At 45.8% G+C, this 20,189-nt stretch overlaps 2 protein-coding genes across 3 annotated transcripts; one reads left to right on the plus strand and one right to left on the minus strand.

Moving 5' to 3' along the window:
* Positions 1-689: 689 nt before the first annotated feature.
* Positions 690-2,542, plus strand: ccdc167 (coiled-coil domain containing 167). Of its 2 annotated transcripts, none has more exons than XM_084700602.1 (4): positions 690-858; positions 1,131-1,225; positions 1,308-1,360; positions 1,620-2,537. In XM_084700602.1, the coding sequence occupies exons 1-4, from the start codon at positions 808-810 to the stop codon at positions 1,724-1,726; spliced, it is 306 nt and encodes a 101-aa protein (XP_084556728.1). In that variant the 5' UTR covers positions 690-807; the 3' UTR covers positions 1,727-2,537. The 2 variants fall into 2 exon arrangements, with proteins under 2 accessions (XP_084556728.1, XP_084556729.1); XM_084700603.1 differs by having other exon boundaries at positions 721-858; positions 1,108-1,225; positions 1,620-2,542.
* A 95-nt stretch (positions 2,543-2,637) lies between these two features.
* cmtr1 (cap methyltransferase 1) lies at positions 2,638-10,740 on the minus strand. Its single transcript, XM_084700601.1, has 24 exons — positions 10,238-10,740; positions 9,775-9,885; positions 8,933-9,087; positions 8,535-8,693; positions 8,247-8,339; positions 8,071-8,142; positions 7,872-7,966; positions 7,661-7,733; positions 7,349-7,547; positions 7,019-7,137; positions 6,719-6,815; positions 6,461-6,593; positions 5,957-6,136; positions 5,816-5,872; positions 5,671-5,728; positions 5,517-5,585; positions 5,177-5,308; positions 4,853-4,978; positions 4,590-4,681; positions 4,399-4,467; positions 4,260-4,307; positions 4,012-4,124; positions 3,818-3,926; positions 2,638-3,650 (listed from the first exon to the last, which is right to left on the minus strand). The coding sequence occupies exons 2-24, from the start codon at positions 9,878-9,880 to the stop codon at positions 3,515-3,517; spliced, it is 2,490 nt and encodes an 829-aa protein (XP_084556727.1). The 5' UTR covers positions 9,881-9,885; positions 10,238-10,740; the 3' UTR covers positions 2,638-3,514.
* Between the last annotated feature and the right edge of the window lie 9,449 nt (positions 10,741-20,189).

Below are 20,189 nucleotides of genomic sequence, written 5' to 3' on the forward strand. Positions count from 1 at the left end.
ACTGCAATTTTAATGGTTTATTGACAGCAATTTTCTTTCTTATTGGCTCCCAGACATCTTGAATGTCTTAGCGATGGACTTGTGGATTGCACGAAGCATCCGTATGTGGACAGGACTTCAGTGGGGTTGCAGGTTGGCCACATGCTCCTTAGACAGTTCCTGATTGGCTGGTGAACCTGTGACAAGAGGATGTTTTAGAGTTGGAGATCAGTGAACTTCAAGGTAGTAATTTGTAGGAATTGTCAAAGTAGGACAAAGTGAGCTCATTTTAAACAATCACTTTGTAATTTATTAAGGATGACAACTATAGATCTAGTTGTCGCTCACCAGGTAAAACCTAAGAGCTGGTGGGCACCTATTCCTCGGCGAAGGACCACTCGGGTTTTTTTTCGCTATCTTCATAAACTGTAAGATAAAAACACAAACCATGCTAGAATCTATGAAAATCAAAACAATCTGTCCTCTGTCACCTCCAAACTATGCAGTATGCAGTATGCAGCTACAGCACAGGTTACTGTTTGCTGGACCCCACGTGAATTGTGCATATGTCGAATGATTGTAAAACATATTCCTGTAAAATAGCTAATACTTGTCCAAAGTAGGCTGTTTTCATTTTGAAATGGATTGTTGCAGATGAACCCAATGAATGTGAATGCATCCTCGCCTCCGCAAAGATAGGGGGCGGTATTTATCAAACTGCTCCTAGTTGATCACGGAGAAGCGTTGCATGGTGACGTGACCAGTGGCTTCAGATAGGTTTTCCCAGAGCTTTCACAGGGTTTTCCTCCATATGTTTTATTAAGAAAAATGACGAAATCGAAGCAGAGAAAACAAGAAAAAATCAGCGTTGCTAGCGAAGTAAGATACTTCTCAGTTGTATGTTCGTTGTTTCTTTTAAGGGGCCTATAGCCTACGTGCATCTAAAGTCAAACAGCATTGCTAGCTCTCTACAGTACAGTAGCTCCGCTGACATACAGCATCACACTCCATTCATTTATTGAATTCGTCCCAGTAGCGTAGGAGGTTATTCTGTCAACGTTAAAATGTGCCTACTGTTAAGTATACTTTACTTGATTCTTTAAAAAAAGTATTGTATTGGTTTGTCAGTGAGTAGCTACATTCTTGTTCAGATCGATCGTGTGGAGGAAAGAAAGTCTCGTTGTCAGGACAGTCTCGAGAGGGCCGAGTACAGGAAGAGGCGAGAGGAGTTGTCCGAACAAGACAGGTGAGGAAAACAAGGAAGATGATGGTAATAAACATGAATCCAGCAATCGTGGTAATTAATCTACAGTCACTGTCATCCACAGGCAAGCCTTGGAGGATGAGATGACTATAATGAATGACAGGATGATCAAACTCGGTAAGAGATAGATGAATTACATTCCTCTTACGCCATGGTTTTGGTTACCCGAATGCTCATACACAGTCAGTGAATCTGAATAATTAGAATACACATGTTCTCTCTCACCATTTACTAGAAACTGTCTCCATGGTAGTAAATTTGGCGAGACAGAAGTTTAAAATTAGGATATTGTGAAGGGGGCCAGCGTTCAGCCATATTGAGTTCCAACAGTATACTCCCTAGCGCCACCACCGACTGTTTAACCTCTCATACGCAGATAAAGAGCTGGAAGTGCTGAGAGGAGAGAACAGGAGGAACATGATGCTGTCCGTGGCTCTGTTGGCCATCAGTGCTCTCTTCTACTACGGCTTTGTCTATTACTGATGGAAGACTCAGGACTCCATCCCCCATCAAGACCAAGGTCTGCCATGGCAGCTACGGACTACAAGTTCTTCGTCATGCCTTGACCATGCATTGCCTCACTCCCAAACCATGCCAAAAAACAAGCTGCTGCCGTCAAGCACGACAAAATGTACATATCTGATCTGGGGGGTCTCGATATGTTGAGTGACAACTAAATAGAAGAGTTGGTAGCTGAGATGGGCCGTCATATCAGCTTTTGACAGATGTGAGCTTTGCCAACGGTGGACTACTTATGGAAGCACAATAATGTATGTGGAGGTTGGACCTGAATGCTTTTGTGCACTCTCCTATCAGTTGCAGCAGCTACATTATGATCTATAATATCAAAGGATTTATCATTGTGTTGGTGTTGTTATTATATGTGATGGCTTCATATGAATGTCTTGCTTCTCAAGGATCGCCAAACTTTCATCATACATATACTGTATACATACATACATATGCTTGATTCTCTTTAAAGACCTGCACGCTGTGTATCTTGCTGGATGTTACACACCCACACCAACAAACGATTGTCTTCATAATTTAACTACAGTAAGCCTAAAAGCCTTCATTTTGTGATTTTCCTTGTCTTTAAACAGTTCACTTGTAGTTTTTTAAAGCATGCAAGGACTTGACTTTCCACCTGCAGCTGTCTAGATATTATTTTCATCAATGTCTCCCTCGGATTCAGTTCATCACAATGTACAAGGTGTTTTCATTCAATTAAACCACCACAAGTGCATGCATGATTTTGTAATGATCTGTATTTATCTTATAAATGGAAAGCAATAAAGAATGTATTCAAAAGATCTCCTGATCCAGACAGATTCTTTAATCCGGTAAAGGTGTTGAGTATCCCAGTGGTCTCAATCTTACCGACAGAAAAATAGTTCCTGGGAAGAGCACGCTTTTATTTTGTATCATAATTGGGGAAGATACATTACAAAGAAGTAAGACCTCATCCTTGACATTTCACAAACAAGAGGGGTGGGGGGTGGGGGGGAAACCGGATGCAACAAAAACACACAAGGTTCCGAAATACCCTCCCAGAAATTCCCATAGTGAATCACACTCCAGGACCAGCCTCACCAGAGGAGGGCTGGCTGGACTCGATATGGATTCAATGCATTTGATGCAATACTCTCCATGCTATGTGGATGGAGGTTTTGGTAAGCAAGCCAAGACTACTGAGGACAGAGCGCGCAGGTCAGATAAACCAACCTGGTCGGGTGTGGGAGAGGGTGGAGGGGTCTGGGAAGGGAAGGGAGGAACAAAGTCCATAAAACAAACATGACCAGATAAAACATGTCAATGCGTGTGTGAGTGAGTATGCTGTCCACACACACGCAGTACATAGAAACACATGATGTGAACTCCAAGTCAAGGAGGATACACAGACGGGGACAAATATAAAAAGCTGAGCAGGTGCATGCAGAGCAACAGGATGTGTCGAATGGCTGCTTAACTGTGTCAATTAGTATGACCATTTCTAATGAGCAGAACTCTGTGCACTGGGACGGGCTGCAGCGAGCCTGGGGTAGTGGATAAAGGCCAGTGGTCTCGTCCAGGTCCAATGGTTGGTTACAAGGGAAACCAGTGTCAGAACCACTGAGAATGGATGACCTTCTGTCCTCCATTTTGGATCCATACATTCAATGACAATTCTTTTCTAACCATCACCATGCACATTGTCTGTCGGCAATTGGCCTTGGCAGGAATCACTGCTCGATCTGTGGTGTTTTCAATGTGATGGCGCCCCCCCGTGGCTCAGGGCTGGTAGTGTTGGTGGATGAAGGAGAGCACGTCGTCTTTGGACAGCTTTTCGGGGTCCACCCTTGACTGAGAGTCATGAACTCTGACCCCTTCTTCCCACGCCCAGAACAAGCGTTCAGAGTGGCAGACGCTGAAGAGACACAAAACAAACAAACAAACACACACGAAGCAATGTGTTGTGATTCTGTTGAAATATGCTTAGAACACTTAATCCAAGGATTTCCTCAACAGGTAATTCAACCAATCCATCGTGTGGTCCGAAACAGGGGTTTCTATTCCAAAACGGTCAGTACTCACTGGAAGGGGGCCACAGAGTTGGCAGGTAGGTCATACGTCGACTCTTTGGTGGTCTTGTTGAAGAAGAACTTCCGCTTGGAGTTCTTGCTGTAAGCCATCGTCCAGGGATCTGACACAAGAGGGTTAGATAGGACTCCACACATCCACACACCTATTACACACACGCGCGCACACGCGCGCGCACACACTCTCACCATTGACAGTCTTTATGATGTAAAGTCCACTGGGGAGGAAGTGGCGGTCGTCTCGGCCAGTGTAGGACAGGCGGGGGACTCCCCCGGAGCTCTTCGTGACCTTCATCTCCAGCCTAGAGGAACACACACACACACACACACACACACACTGATGACGGACGTCATTTCGGGGGGGGGGTTCCTATGAGAACTGGGGAACGTCTGTGTGTGTTCTTGCGTCGGCGGCTCTCGCGGAGCTCCTCCCATACCTGACAAATATTTTATCCATCTCTTCCAGCCTGTACACCTCCTTCACTCTGAAGGAACAGGAGTCGAAACATGTTTTACTGACGTCATGTGAAAACCCCTCAGGATGGCGCTACAGACAAAAGTCCCAGAGTTTCTAACCTGATGGGGTTCATGTCCGGCCTGCTGGGTTTCGACACGGCCTTCACGAACTTCTCAGCCATCTGGATTCTGGAGACGAAAGGGCCAAGGCTTTATTGACAAAACACGTTCACCTCACTGCAGGGGGAGCCGGGGGATTGAGCTACGATCCCTCTCTGGTTGAGGGGGGGGGGGGGTTTGCGGGAGCTCACCGTTGGTTAAAGTGCTGGTCTCTTATGTCGGTGCCGTTGAGCACCAGAGCGTCCAGAACGTGTACGGCGTTGATCCGGCGCTGGGCTTTGCCCTGTGGAACACACAGACGGAAACAGCCGGCTCACCAACAGAACCGGCTGGGATTCTACTCTGCTCGACACGCCCCTCAGTCTTCCACGTCGATCTCGTCCTCCGGTTCCACCTTTCCCCTTCACCTCCTCGCCGTTCAGTCGGGTGCCCCCCCCTCCTCCACATCTCCTACCTCTCCCTTCAGCTCCTGGACGATCTCCACGCTCAGGAGGGTCTCTCTGGGCAGCTCCAGCTTGAAGCTCTCCAGCTTCTTCCAGCGCAGGGGCATCTTCCCGTCCCACGTGTAGATCTGGGACTTCTGTGTGCAGACATGAGACAGACCCAGAGTTATAGTACTGAGGGCCAGTCCGGCAGACTTGACTGGAGTTAACGCCAGTAAGACAAGTTTTGTCTTTGTTTTTTTTTTTTGGGGGGGGGGGGGGGCCTAAATGCTATGTTCATGGTCCAAGTCCCATGGTGGCTGTTTGAAGGGAGTCCTATAGTCTCGCTGTCTCACCCCGAGAGCAAGCAGGAAGAGCTGCTCGCCTCCGCCCACAATGCAGCGGTAGTCCAGGACGTGGTGCACCTTGTCCAGCGTGGTGGAGCTCAGAGGAGTGGGCTTGGAGTTGAACGACTCGGCGTCCGAACCCTGACAGAGGGAAGCGGGAGAGATAGCAATGGCGGGAGAAGGGAGATAGTGAGAGACAGAGAGCACGAGAGATGGCGAGAATGAGAGGTAATAAGAGAGAGAGAGAGAGAGAGAGAGAGAGAGAGAGAGAGAGAGAGAGAGAGAGAGAGAGAGCAAGAGAGCAAGCATGACACGGAGAGAGACTAAATAATCTGTGTTCTGGTCTCACCTTCATGAGCTCGTAGAACTTGGACTTGGGGTCTGAGGAAGAAGGAGTCACTCTGGCCTTATCAGGAACCTGGAGACATATTTCAAAATAAGAGTCAGGCTTGAGTGTAAAAAAAAGGTACTGGTTCTCATCTCCTGTCCTGTTTCCCACTCACCCCCCAAAGTTTCAGACACTCTTTCCGGATCTCTGCTTGCCTGGACTCAGAGAGGGCCCTGGAAACACACCACACAACGCTCACATCTCACATACACACATATATAATGGATAGCAGGAACACAGGTGGAAGTCAGGGTACTCACGGGTCTAACACATAGGCATGGATTTTTGCTAGGGCCTTGATCTGGACTGCACAGTGGCTGCAAGGAGAAAGGTGCACGTGGTTATTCGTTTGCCTCCAAAAATGGGTGCGCGTGCGTGCGTATGCATGTATGTGTCCATACTTCTCGTTGGACTTGACCATGTGCTGGTAGAAGTGTGTGTCTCCTTTCATAATGTCGAGGGGAACCACCTCCACGACGTCAGACTCGCTGTTCCTCAGGTGGTTGAGTTTGAGGTTGACCGTGAACATGAACTCTCGCACTGCGTCCGTGCCGGGCTTCATCCCGCGACACACGATGTACCTGAGCATCACACACACACACACAATGTGTGAACACACACAAAAACAACTCTTAGTCTGTCCCACACAAGCATCCACACCTGGACGCCCCCCACACCTGGTAGACAAACATTTACATTTAGTCATTTAGCAGACGCTCTTATCCAGAGCGACTTACAGTAAGTACAGGGACATTCCCCCCGAGGCAAGTAGGGTGAAGTGCCTTGCCCAAGGACACAACGTAATTTGGCACAGCCGGGAATCAAACCAGTGACCTTCTGATTACTAGCCCGATTCCTAACCGCTGAGCCACCTGACTCCCAAACACGCACGCACGCACACACACCTCTCGGAGTTGGCGGGCCGGCTGGTGATGGGTTTGAAGAGCGAGATCTTGTCGAAGCAGAGGTACAGCAGGTAGATGAGCCCCACAGAGAAGGGGGTGAACAGGTCAAAGGTCTTACACACAAAGTGGCCCCCTGAGAGACAGAGACACACACAGGGCCAGCTGAGAGGAGATCACACTGGGGCACGCACACAGGAAATACACACACACACACACACTCTCGCTCACACACACACACAAACACACACACGTGCATACCTGGCCTGAGTGTTGACATGGCGGTGAGGAACTGGCAGAGCAGCAGCTGTTTACTTAGAATCTCCTGGATGTTCTCCTGGCCTTCCACAGAGAAGCCCTGCCAATCAGAGCACAGAGAAGATGAGCACCACAACGCAATCTACCAATCCAAGTCAAGGGAAGGGCGAGTGTTACAACACAGCCAATCAATAATTGCTAAGAGATCGGCGCAACCTGACCCGACCTGTCACCAGAGCAAAGAACAGCACAGGTCAGTAATCCTTCAGTCAATACTGACACAGTGGGATGAAGTGTACTGACCCCGTCTGCCATGAGGAAGTGAAGGCCTCTCCTCTCTGTACTCTCCATCACAAAGTTCCGGAAGGCGCTCACGTTCTCGGGTCGAGTGATGTCACCATCTCCATCCACCCCTCCCTCACCTGGGTTAACAAAAGAGGTCGTTCACAAAGCCGGCCAGATTCAGTTCAAGTCCCCCTTCCTCCTATGTTAATACCTTTGGCAAGCACACCACAGTGGACGAACCCAGCACAGAACACAACCCAGCACAACACAGAACTCAGCACCACACAACACAGCACCCCACGACACAGCTGCACTCCTCCTCATCCGACAGGGTATTGGAGCGTGTACCGTAGTAGGGCTCAAACAGCTCGCTGGGCGCAGCGTAGAAGTCCTCCAGCTTGAAGTCGCAGGGTCCTTTGAGGGTCATGCCGAAGCCCTTGGCGTGCCAGCGCCGCTTCCAGAGGATGTACTCGGAGAAGCCGCCCGGCCCGGCGCACACGTCCGCAAAGTACAGCAGCTCGCCCTCGCGCTCTCGCGTCTGGGGCTTCTGTACAGAGGAAACCCTCATGTCGTTTCCGGAAGATTCCTTTGTGTCGGGCTGGCTATCAATGGGGAGGGGGTTGAAGTGCCTGTTTGACAAGGTCGGGAGATCTGACTCACCCCTTGGGAGTCCTTTGGGTTGGTGAACATGTAGTCAAAGACATGGTCGATGTTTGCCATCTTCATAGCCGCTCTGGACATGACGAGCACGCAGAAAGAGGGGCACACACACACACAGTGAGTTCGAGGCTCCTTGTGAGAACATAGGTTGAATCCTAGAGCAGTGGGCGCTAGCTAGCATGTTAAAATAACATCCTTTCATCCTGTCCACCTGTTGAGGAAGAAGGCGCCTCTGATGGTCTCGTAAGGGTTGGAGCGCGTCCGGGCTCGCCTCATCTCCTCCCCCTCCAGGTCGTCAAACACCGTCTGCGGAGCGCACAGGTGAGACACGCCCCGTCTTCACTGAACAGCGAGGGCTAGCTGTTGCTCTCCTGCCCCGCAGGGCTACCATACTCTGATGGGTGACTTACCTTGCACCGCAGAAGTGTGTGTAGCAGATCCTCGGTGCAGAACTCTGTCTCATCCTCAATCTTCAGCTTCCTCTGGAATTGGGCCGTTTTAGATGTTGCTCATTGTAGTAGAAAGATTGTATGTATGTGTATGTATGTGTATGTGTGTGTGTGTGTGTGTGTGTGTGTGTACATACCGGTCCCAACGCTATCCAGTCCCTCAGCTCATCTGCATCTGGGACCTCTGTGGTGCTTTCCGGAAACCATTCTACAATCTCTACCGCACTGGGCTGGAGGAGCGGAGAGAGGGAGAGACGGAGGGCACAGGAGAGGGAAAGAAGAGCAGAAAGAGGGAGTCGGAGGGTCAAAGAGAGAAGCGTCGCAAAAAGAAGAAAAAGACTCCGTTCATGGTGCCCCACTGTCCATATTCAGGACGGCGGGATTGTGACGATGTCGCCGTAGTGGTCGGCCCTCCTCCCTCTAACCTCTGGTTCGTCTTGCCAGTCCACGTTCAGCTCCCCCTGGAAGCCCTGCAGCGTGAGGCCCAGACCCCTTCTCCCTCGCTGGGTGGACGCCTCCACGATCTCCTTACGCCCCTGGCCAAACTTACCCAGGCCCTCGCCCTCACGGAAACCCATTTTGGCCTGGGCAACGAGGAAAGGAAGGGGACACACACACAAAGGGTAGAAATAGGAGTTAGCATACACCCTAACAAACTCGCGGGGTGCATACAATATGCTTAGTCATTCACGGGAACGATACGCTTTGCAGGATGCAATAGCCAATCCCCGAGAGGCTTTGCCACACTATCGTCGAAGTACATTCTCCGTTCCCCTAGCTATGCTGACGCTACACAATGATCAGATATGCCGTGATGCCGTACCATGAGCCTCTGCGACACCCTGTTGTACATGGAGAACTTGGCGGCGTCATCCTGTTTGGAGTCGTCCGCCGCTGATGCATTCTGGGAGATGGATGGCATGGAGAACCCCGGGCGGTGGTCCTCCGGGTCGCTGTGGGAGTCGCTCTGGCTGGAGTCTGGAAGGACCACGTACACACACACACATGCACACACACGCGCAGACACAATGCCAAACCCAGATGTAAACACAGCCACAGACAAAGGCAGATATAAACGCCCAAACAAACACACAAGGACACTGCACAATCACTACAATCCGACTACGGTCGGACCAACGATGTCACACATGACCTCACCATCTGTAGGACTGGAGTGTTTGCATTGGTCTATATTCCCATGCATGTGCAGCAGCTCAAAGCTTGCGTTGCATGTCAATAGATGGCTGTGGGAGCATTTGTAAACTAACTAGCTAGCAGAGTCATGAGTACTATTGGACTACGGTTATGATATTCCCTGCTGCTGTATACCACTAATGTTAGTAAACATCCTTATAGGATTGATGGTTAAGTGGCGCCAACTACTACAATGCCAACAACCGTGCTGGGAGTTAAAAGAAATGAGCTAAGTGGTTGGACGGTGTGTTCCGCCAAGTCTACTGCTACTGGGAGGTCGCCAAGGACTCGGGTCTTGCACAGGTGAGATTTAGGACATGCTGCTCCGCTAAAGGTATAAACAGCAGAGGCCTGAGCATTACACAGAACCTGTCCAGAATAAGGGCCTAACACAACTGATTATCCAAGGTTGTAAAACGTGACATGTGTTTGTTGGATTTGTTTATAGCGGTTGATGCAACTGTCATTTACCCTGACTGGCTGTTAGAAGCGGCGACTCGTCGTCCGAGCTGGCGTCATCACGGCGTCTCTTGCTCCCCACGAGGGGGTCAGAGGCTGTCCCCCCCCTCCTCTTCATTCTGACTGGAGGGAGGGAGAGAAGAGTGGACAGGGTCAATCCCAGGGGGAGGGAGAAGTAGACAGGGTCAATCCCAAAGGGAGGTGCAGAACTGTCATCGGGCAGTATAATATGGCAAAGCAATCCTCCTTAAACTAGCGGGAAATAATTGGGGGTTTTGGAATGTCAAGTATAGACAAATACAGGTATATGCATGATGATACATGAGAAATGACGCAGATACATCTTTATTTTTAATAAATTAAGGGTTGAAAAAGACAATGTACTACATAATCAAGAAGTGCTTAAATAAAGCAAATTCTTGGGTAAAGTTAGTTTGATAGGTATAGAAATCTTAGTTTGACTAGAGCTATTTACCTCGTATTACAGATGTGTATGGCTACCTAACGCAGATGTGTAAACTGGACCATTCCAATGTTCCTTGTTGGACTGAGCAGTGGTTGCCAAGCTAACAAGTGTGTGAGCAGTTCAAACGAGCACTAGCTAGCAAGTTTGTATGTCCAGAAGATAGCTCGCTAGCCAGTTGAATAAACAGCAAGCAACACGGTGTACGGTAGCTTGTCAGAAATGAAACTTAACTAAAAGATTCCAAGCACTTCCTCTACGTTTCGATTTCAGTCCACAATAACATCGAACGACGGTTAGCTAGCTAGCAGGCTGTTTCTATGAGCTGTGTGCAAATTCTAGTTTTTCTCTTGAACACCTGCACCCGCCATTGCGAAAAAGCTGTTTATTCGAGTGTATAAATCCAAGATGTAGCACTTCATAAAGTTTGTTTCCATGCAATATAGCTATTAATGTGGTAATAATCGAGGTCAACGTTAGCCCGCGTTCAGGTTTCGGAATTGTCGCTGGGGTCCTTCAAGTACGTAAGACACGCGTAAATGACGTCGTCGGTGATATAGGACATCAGCACCTGCCTGTACCCGATTGATGGATGCAGGAGTTGACGTTGTTGATCCGTAGATGTAGGCTTAATTTATCATTTAATTCACTTATGCTGTTAAATAGCATTATTTCCATGTTAAAAAATAGTTCCTTGCTTACTGAAACAAAAATAAATTCCTCCAAAACAAAATATCACATAGGTGTGACGGTTAATAGTAACTTAAGCTACTAACTTGAAATATTGCAGTTTCTATATTGCAGAAACTCCAGGGTTCTCCTCCTTCTTAGAGAGAAAATAGCAAGTAGTTTTAGTTTGCGTATAGCAAGTAATTTAATTGTTTAGCAATTTTTGTTAAATAGAGGATCCCCAGGTTGTGGTGAAAAATAAAGGAGTTCCTCAATAAATAATAACTGGTCTTATATCATTTTTATTATTAGCCTATTCAAATTGAGAACAATAAAAACAGTGGAATCAGGTTGTAATAATAGACGGCTAAGCTTAGAGAGAAAGATGAAGATGTCCTTGGAAGTTGCGTGTTGCACTAAGTCTCCGTCTCGGACCCATAACATGCCATCACTGGAGATGTTTGTGTGTCAGTCAGTAATTACTGAAAGTTAATGACAGATCCCATTCCGTGACATGAAGCTAGCATGAGGTCAATCTGGTCGAGGAATTAGCTCCTTTACTGCTCAGGGGATATTTGAGACACCAATTCAACATTTAAATTCTACGTTGCCTATGGAGAGATCATTTCTGCCATTAAAACATGCTTGGTTGTTTTGAACAGCTACGCTTAGGCTATAGTTGACAATAGCTCAAGTCAAAAAGAGGCATAATTTAATAGTCTCTATTCCCAATCAAAGCAAGGTCACCTGGGAATTACATCCTTGAAGCAACTGCTACTAAACATCTCCTGTGGACAGCCAAACAACAACAATAGGATAATCGGCTAATTTGCTGCTAAATTGCCACTAATTGTTGACCTACCCCCTGTGATGCCCAGTAACGTCATCACACCATTGTTTGCTGGACTGTTAAACCTCAAGTGTCTGCGAGCACCCGGTGGTCGTTGGCACAAGGACACAGAAAAGTACACTTCTCCCAGATGTATTATCCATACACCTGTTCTCTTATTTGGCTCCCTGCCATTAGCCCCATACACCTAATAGGCATGGACATACAGACACACACAACCAAACCATGTGACCCACTTACGCAACACAGCCTAGGCTTTATATACCACCAGTGGGGATGAGTCTCACTCCAGAGACATCAGAGCAGCCCAGGTGTGTGTGGGTGTGAGAGAGTGAGAAGGCGTGTGTTTCGGACGCAGGGAAGAACAGCCACCGGCGCTACCCTCAGCCCAGTGGAGGACATCAGGACTCAGGAGAGGGAAGGGCACACAGAGCCAACCGTCTGGTTGCAAAGCTCCTTGAAGTGTTCTTGGGTCTTATCTGGCTTTGACTTTGTGACACTGAAGACAGCAAAGATGTTTTTCCGCATCCCTCGACTGACCCCTGGGTATATCAGATACCTGCAGGTGCGTATGATGTTCTAACTGTTCTTTTGATCCATTCTTGCAAAAACATGCTCTTACCTAGAACAAGATAAAGGTTATTCAGTTATGCCTGTAGGAAAGCTTTCAGAGAAACATTTAAATCAAAACCCTTTATTGGTAGAACCATTTTATTAGACATTGGTCCATGTTAGTGGTCATCATTAAATGGTGATCAAGTAACTGCCTACGTTGAACTGTGCAGCATGCTTATTGGAAACAACTGTCTCTTTCTATGCCTCCTCCTAAGTTGTCCCAATGCTGGTTTACATAAGGTTCGATATTACTTTGATAATTCCCTAATGTTTGCTGAGATTTTATCTGCACTAATTAAGTCAAACGTGTAGGAGATTGGTGGTCTAAATAGAACAAGAGAATAACCCCTGAACACATTTTGGCCAGTTCAAATGTCTACATTGGGGTTTTTGTTTCCAAGACACTGTATGTGATTGTCCTGAGACAGTACATTTCTTACATGGACATGATCCATTGTCCAACAGGTGTTTTCCAGTGTGTGTCCTGGAAGGATAGACTTGGATTAGCGTAGCCTGCTGTCTTTGAACGGATCTGAATCAGAGATGCTGGCTCGTTCAGGGTCAAGTTAATGCCCCACTAATGGGATCCAGAGTGCCGTGGCATGAGATCTGCGCTCCTAATCACTCCAGGGCTGTATTTTCGGACCCAGCAGCTGGAATTAGAAGCCTGTTGCGTCTTTTAGGAGGGAAGTGTCAAGCCTGATTATCTGTTTTTGAGCTTATCGGCGTGGAGGTTAGATAACTCACACAGCTACTGTGTTGTGGTAAGAAGCGAAGGAGGGGGACAGTACAAGAATACTGTAGATCTCATATGTTATCATTTCTGGAAAGTAAAGCAGTGTGCAGTCACTGAGTCCTTAATTTATTGTAAACTCGAACTGTAAACTTGAACTGGTCCATATACATTTTACTGAAATAAATACACATTTAAGAAAAGAGGCTGAAGACAAGAAAAGCAACTAATTCAATTTATCTGACCTTAGGACATGTTTTGGATTGGCACACAATTCTGAGATGGCTGTTTTCCAAAATCACAGACGACTCACCAACTACTGAACAGGGCGGCCATACCTTTTGTCTTTATTCTTGACTCCAAATTAACATTTTGAGCCAAAATGGAAACTTTATTTCGGATTTTCCCTTACGGTAAGACCATCTCATGTGTGAGAAACCTCTTTGAGCACGGCCCGATCCTTATGGACTCCAGTGCAGGCCGAGCTAGACGGAAGGCTGCTGTGTTGTCTCCGTCGGTGACTATGGTGGCAGCGTTTGTGGGAAGCCGTGTTTTCCCCAGCTTCACCGGTGACCCCTCCTCTTTCTTGACCTTTCAGACCCAGGCAACCCAGACCGTGCTGCAGAGCCGCGAGGGCCTTGTGATGCCGCGCATGGCCATGCTGCTAGGTCTGATGGGAATCGGCATGTCTGGATACAGCTCCCGGCAACTCACTTTGCACTACAAGCCCTCAGCCAACCTCATGAGATAAAACTAGACATGAACAAGATGTTCACCCCTGACCCCAGACACACCACCGTGCTGGATCACAACGGACCTTCACAAGACACAGCCATCACTGGACTATACCTAACACTACAGGACTCCACTCAAAGGAATTGTTCCTTCTCCCAAAAAAGGTTGTTCATTATTCCCTGTTGAATTTAGCCTTTGTGGTTGAAGTTTAGGATTGACCCAGTTTGATTCCGATTTCAGAATTTGTTTGTGGTCGGAGATTGAAAGATTGATGCCTTAAGGTTCCACTTCAGCAGTTAATGACTACATGACTACATCTCCTTTCCTTCCTGAACTCTACATCACTCTTTATGCAGTTCCTTATTTAGTTCAGTTGTAGATAATCCAGACTCTTCTTAATTTCAGTATTTTTTTTACTTGTAGTCACACGCAAAGACAGCATACATTTCCACAAACAGGTTCAACCTTAAACTTCAGACAGACCCTCCCCTTTTCATAATATGTGCCTTAAAAAGGGTGTGATTCAAAGATAATACATCCACATAGTGTAATTTAAAACATCACCCCCTGCCCCCCAAAAATTAAAAAATTAACAGCTAAATCAAAAAAATCCTGCTAATATCTAAGTGAGTTTCTCAAGTGTTACACGCTCAAGTGATAAGACACACTGAATAGGATCAGTGACATAAATGTGTCTCTACTTGAAGCCAAATTGACAAGCCTTCCCGAGTTGCTGAGGGTCCCCTACTGTTTAATACATGTCTCAGCCCTTTGTGTTAGTGTTTGGGAAACGCCACGACTGCTCCAAGAGATTATAGGGCCTTTTTAAGGGCTGAGACATCTTGCCTGAGTCCAGGTTTCCTATTTAAGATCAGCATAGAACAGAGATGTCAAATACAGAGAACGGTGGCATCATAAACTCAGAGAATCCAAATGTTTTGACAGATTTGAATGATTCTGCAGGTCAGTCTTACTTGATTCTGGAGTTTACTGTATGATTTCTGGATTTTCTGATTTCATTATTTGTGTTTGTATGTAAAAGAAATCAAGGTAAATCATTGGACCAAGTTTAGAGATATGGCCGAATTCTTTCAAAAAAAGGCTGACTGGATTTTGCACAAGGAAAGGATTGTCTCAACATACTGATTCATCTTTCTTTTCACCACAAGACATTGAGGTTGTGAACTTCTTGCAATATGTAAAAGCTGGCTGATTGTTGGCTTCATCAATAATTCTACAAATCTTTCAGGAAACTGAACATCTAAGATGTTTGAACATTGCTTCTTTGCACTTTTGAAGACTGGCCGTGTACATAACTTGTACATACGGTACATATCTGAACATATCTGATGCTTGAGGAGATTAGTAGATGTGAATGACATGGATTGTGACACAGCTGAACTGGGTGAAATCTAGTTGAGTTGACACATGGCAACTCTTTTTGGGTGCATGTCTTGCAGCATGTTTGGTTGCATTCAGGTCAGCCATCCTGGGTGCCTCCAAACCTAACACAAGGATTGCTGAATGTGTGAACTTTGAAAGAATTCCCCCAGTTGTCCTCCATTGTCAGAATAGGGAAGCACCGAGAGGTGTTAGGCAAATGACCGGTAGCTTGGTCTCCTAACTTAGTTAAAATTCATTCCTATTTATATTAAATGTATGGCTCTTTTCTTAACAAGTTCTGTAAGAAGGGTAAAAACTATCGACAGAATATGACTGTCACCGACACAACGAATGTATTAGTTGTTTTCAGAAGTTGTTATCAGAAGTAGTTGAACTTGTACTGTGATTGAATGTAAGGAAGTTGTAACCACACTCAATGTATCCAGTTTTTTCTTTCTGTAAAATGTAAAAAGAAAATGCTATTTCAAATTCCTGGTCATCCACTTAGTCTTTATAATAGATTTCATGAGAAGGGATCTCTTTTCCTGGAAAAGGTCACACCTTAAGGTGACAGAGGTTAGTAATCCTGAAAGAGACACCCAGACAGGCTTGAGGGAAATGTAGGTAATGTTAGACTCCTTGCATTTTTACCCTCCTCATAGCCAGCCTCTGACCTTGTGTTGGAAAAACCATGTAGGCTACTGTAGGTTGAGAGGATAGTTGCAGTGAATCCACAGCGTGTTGTCTTTCTGTAACCGAGTGGTTCCCTAACATTCTTTGCTCATATGGTTTGTGTTTGGTGTTGTGACCTATTCAGCTTTTCATTGATTTTCTTTTGAGTTTGTATAGAAAACCAAGCTGGGCTGAACGCTTTGCAAATATATTAACATTTGCTGTAGATATTTTCTGTTTGGACTCGCATTGGGGTTAGTGCATGTTGCTACATAAATCGTTATCTTTTTGAACCACTTAGAACATCACGAGTTTGAGTGGTTAAGTGACATGGAATTCATTACCGGACTTATTATTGAGTAGTGTTCTGGGGAGAACTGTGATTACATGTGGTTTTGCTCATACTGCTTGCTTACATAGTTGAATCATCGCTGTTTATGCAGAAGTTGTTAAACACTTGCATTTTATATTGAAGCATTTAGAGTGTCTTTGTATCACTTAATGTTTGTCCATTGTTTAGAAATGCCTGTATAGTGAACAGAGGGATTCAGAATGCCTCACCAAGCACCTATAAATGTGTTTTGATGATTGTCCAGTATTATCAATGTAAGACACATTCTAACAGATGAAATGGAGTGTTGCTTTTTGCTTTTGTCCTCAGATTTTACAATTCAGAGATAATGGTTAGCCATAAGTAACACCATTAAACACTGGAGCCTATTTCACAACAGAAATGCTGATTTTATTCACTAGATGTCAGCACAGTGTTTTGTCCCCCTCCTGGTTTCACACTTGTGTTGTGTTGAGTAAAAACAAGTCATGTCTGCTTGATAGATGCACAGGACTGTGCTTATTCTGTCTTTAGATGTTACTGTGTAGTTAAATATCCATGACCAGTTCGGCTGGCAAGGTACCACCAAACATTCTCCAACAGAAAACCCCTTTCTCTGGAGAAGTTAGTCCTCTACTGAACAATTCAAATTCGAAATAAATGCATTATGAAGCCTCCAGTTGACATAGTCTGCCCAAATCCAGGCATACTGGTGATCTGTAATCACGTTGGCCTGACTGAGTTGATCTGCCAAGCAGACAGTCACCTCCTGGGCTACAAGGTAATACAACTTACTTCACGGTCAAGGCTAAGACTGTGTGGCTCTGACCCAGATAGCACTAAGCTCCTTTGACAACGTGTTCAAAACCACATACCGGTAACAGCCAGCACCAGGTTACCAAATTCTGACACACAGCAGCTTATGAGCTTTCAAGGGAGAAAATAAACTATAAAATAAACTATTCAACTATTCATAGTTTCACAGTTGCCAAATTTCCACACATGTACACAGCCATACTGGTTCACAAACACACACACACATCCACACACACTGCAGGCTTTTAATCAGATACACTGAAAAGGCACGCAGTCAGACACGGGGGTACTCTGGCACACATCTCTCTCTCTGCTCACTCTCTCTGTCTTTCTTTCTCTCCCTCAGTCTTTCTCACTTTTTCTAAGCTTTGCTCAGACAGACCTCAGCAATAGAGTATGTCAAGGTCAAATCAACACACACACATACACACACACACACACCCACACACACACATACACACACACACACGAACACACATGACACATCTCTCTGTCACACACACGCACATTCAGCACACACTGGTTCATTGTGTTTCTGTCTCAGTGTCTGGTCTTCAGGTGGCTCTGGTTACATTCACACAGCAAGCCACAAAGAGGTAAATGTCTCTGCTACTGAGAGGGGAGAGGAGGAATGAGGGGAGGGAATCGAACAGATTGTACCTTAAGGTAGTTAAGAAGAAAGAGAGGGCAGCAGTGTGCGTGAGTGTGTGTGAGGAAGAGAGAGAGAGAAGAGGAGTGTGAGTGAGTGTGTGTCAATTATGCCTACAGTGGTCCTTCTTTAACGTCACAACAGCTTAGTGTGGCTTTACTTTCCTCTGTCTTGATCTTATTAAACCTTCACTAGTGTATGGAGGCTTTTTCACACACACACACACACATGCACACACTCACACACACGCACTTGTTTACATATCCTCTGGAGGACACACATAAAAAACAGACGACCATACACACAAAACAACCTACAGCAGGAAAATGCCTGCAATAGTCTTGATGCCATAGGTTGATCTTGGACAACGGTGACCGATGGCTGGAAGTCGCGACTCTCTCGGGAGAAAAGATGGCAGCTCATTATGACACGTTAAGAAGATAATTGTACTCAACATCCCTTCTATTTCAGGCTTGTGTTACTAAGCAGATTCTGGTGGTATGGAGTCGTTGACGTGCGTGAATAGGCTGTGTTGTTAATAAATGGACGGATGCGGTCGGGACTGTGGCCTCAATGGAAACCTTAATCGTACACTGACGTTTCAATACTGATCCTCACTTGAACAACACCCCAGCTGAATTAGTCCAGTTATATGCCGAAGTAATGAACTGTAAGTGCTTTGTCACCATAGCTGGAAAAAGAACATTCGCTTTGCCTGAGGAAACATGTTCGATGGAAAATATTGAGGCATTCCAAGGCTAAGTAGTATTTCCAGGTGGAAGGGCACACCTTTTCCCTCTAATTTGGTTAAGTGTTGCTAATGACTCAATGCTTTGTACACAGGTATCCCTCCTCTCAAGACCACAGCAGAAACTTAAAGTACAACCAAATGACTCACTTGTTCTTTGTTTAACAAGGTTTCCTGTAAAACATTAGCCCCGCACATCCTATCTCACCTATGACCTCTCCATGCAAAGCTCTTAGTCTCGCATTCCATTGCCTTCCGCCCCAATTTTACAGGATGCTTTTAAAAGATTGAAAATGTTGCTACCTGTCCGCTTTTACGCAAACGATCCTGACAAACCGTGACGTCGTCAGGAGAAGATTTGAGAAGAAAACTGAGAATCAACTCAACAATAACTGGGCTCTTCTGGTGAGGTTTTGAAGTTCCTGCTTGTGAGGAGGGGTATCAAAGGGAGAATGCTTGTTTGATGCTTCTCAGAGCAGAATAAGTGTCTTCTCTGGTCTATTAGGAGCTGTTGTTATTCTTCCCAGGTCACTCTGGACAATTCAAACACCCTGGGAATCTCATGAGATAGCTGTTTACTCAGGATAATCCCAGCTGTGTCTTGGTTAACCCAGTCAGATCCAGGGCCAGGTTAAGGTCATCTGGGGCCCGGGGCAGAAGATGAGCCTATGTAGATGTTCACACAGACACTTACATGCATCTGTAGATACACCTAGGGTCTCAACCCCCCCTCCCTCCCCCATACACACACACACATAAACACCCCACACGCAAACTCAGGGTTGATTCGCAGTGTGACTCCTGTGACAGGTGATTGTTAAAAGGGGACCTCTCCCTGATGAAAAAAGCCAATTAGAAGGATTAAGCCTGGGTCACGTAAGCCAACACTCCCGTACTGAACATCCATGCAGGCAATTGCTCTTATGACAACCCATCGGTCAGAGCTCAACAACACTGAAAATTACAGGTCACATCTTCATACCTTCATGCACACATCCATTGGCACACTACATTCAATATTTATATTTGTAATACTACTGTTTACATATTTTTGCTATTAGTAGTTTCAATAAATTACGTTCCACTACGTAGCTGTTGGTTGCCCTTTCAAAATACTTTCATTGTCAAACCTGACCTTGTGTTATACATTCATTGCACGTGATAAATAAATGAATACATCTGATTCTGACTGAGGATGGATCACATTTCAGGACCACCCAACATTGGAGTTGATGGAGTTACATGTAACATCTGACTATAAAGCAGTTGGCAACTGTCATGTAATGCCATAATGTCATAATGACCTAGGTTCAAATAAGTCTGCTCCACATCTCACCGTGAACAAAACATGACGTACGTACCTCTAATTGTTATATGTGACAATCCACTACCTTAATTGACTTAGCAGTGAGTTAGGTACCGTAGATATAAGAGTTCCTGAGAATCAGGTGAATGGCGTTAGAGAGGCTATTTTAGGTAGTAAGGAAGGCTACATAATGGGCAATTTGTTTGCATGGCCTAGGGGTTTCATTTAAGAGGGAGCGGGAGGGGGGGTTGAAAAAGGAGAAGGGAGAAAAAAAGGAGGAGGGGTGAAGGAAAGTAATGGGCTAACAAGGACAGAGGGAGTCAAACGTGATCCAGGCACCTTTCTGACCACTCCGTTTCACCACAAATCTAACTTCATCAGGTTTGGTTCGATGCAAACTCACTCCCAACTCAACCACAAATGACTTATAAAATAGAAGGCAATCCTTTTTAGATTT

Source organism: Hypomesus nipponensis, chromosome 6 (genome assembly GCF_054491055.1).
Source record: "Hypomesus nipponensis isolate SF chromosome 6, ASM5449105v1, whole genome shotgun sequence".
Taxonomy (NCBI): Eukaryota; Metazoa; Chordata; class Actinopteri; order Osmeriformes; family Osmeridae; genus Hypomesus; species Hypomesus nipponensis.

Bases quoted from the DNA above. Each gene is read 5' to 3' on its own strand.
- cmtr1 (XM_084700601.1), bottom strand. From the start codon at position 9,880: ATGAAGAGGAGGGGGGGGACAGCCTCTGACCCCCTCGTGGGGAGCAAG. The intron at 5,729-5,815 runs GTGAGTACCCTG...GTGTGTTTCCAG, and splicing joins CATGCCTATGTGTTAGACCC to GGCCCTCTCTGAGTCCAGGC. The intron at 4,682-4,852 runs GTAGGAGATGTG...TGTGTTCCACAG, and splicing joins TCCAGGAGCTGAAGGGAGAG to GGCAAAGCCCAGCGCCGGAT.
- ccdc167 (XM_084700602.1), top strand. From the start codon at position 808: ATGACGAAATCGAAGCAGAGAAAACAAGAAAAAATCAGCGTTGCTAGC. The intron at 859-1,130 runs GTAAGATACTTC...ATTCTTGTTCAG, and splicing joins AAATCAGCGTTGCTAGCGAA to ATCGATCGTGTGGAGGAAAG. The intron at 1,226-1,307 runs GTGAGGAAAACA...TGTCATCCACAG, and splicing joins GAGTTGTCCGAACAAGACAG to GCAAGCCTTGGAGGATGAGA.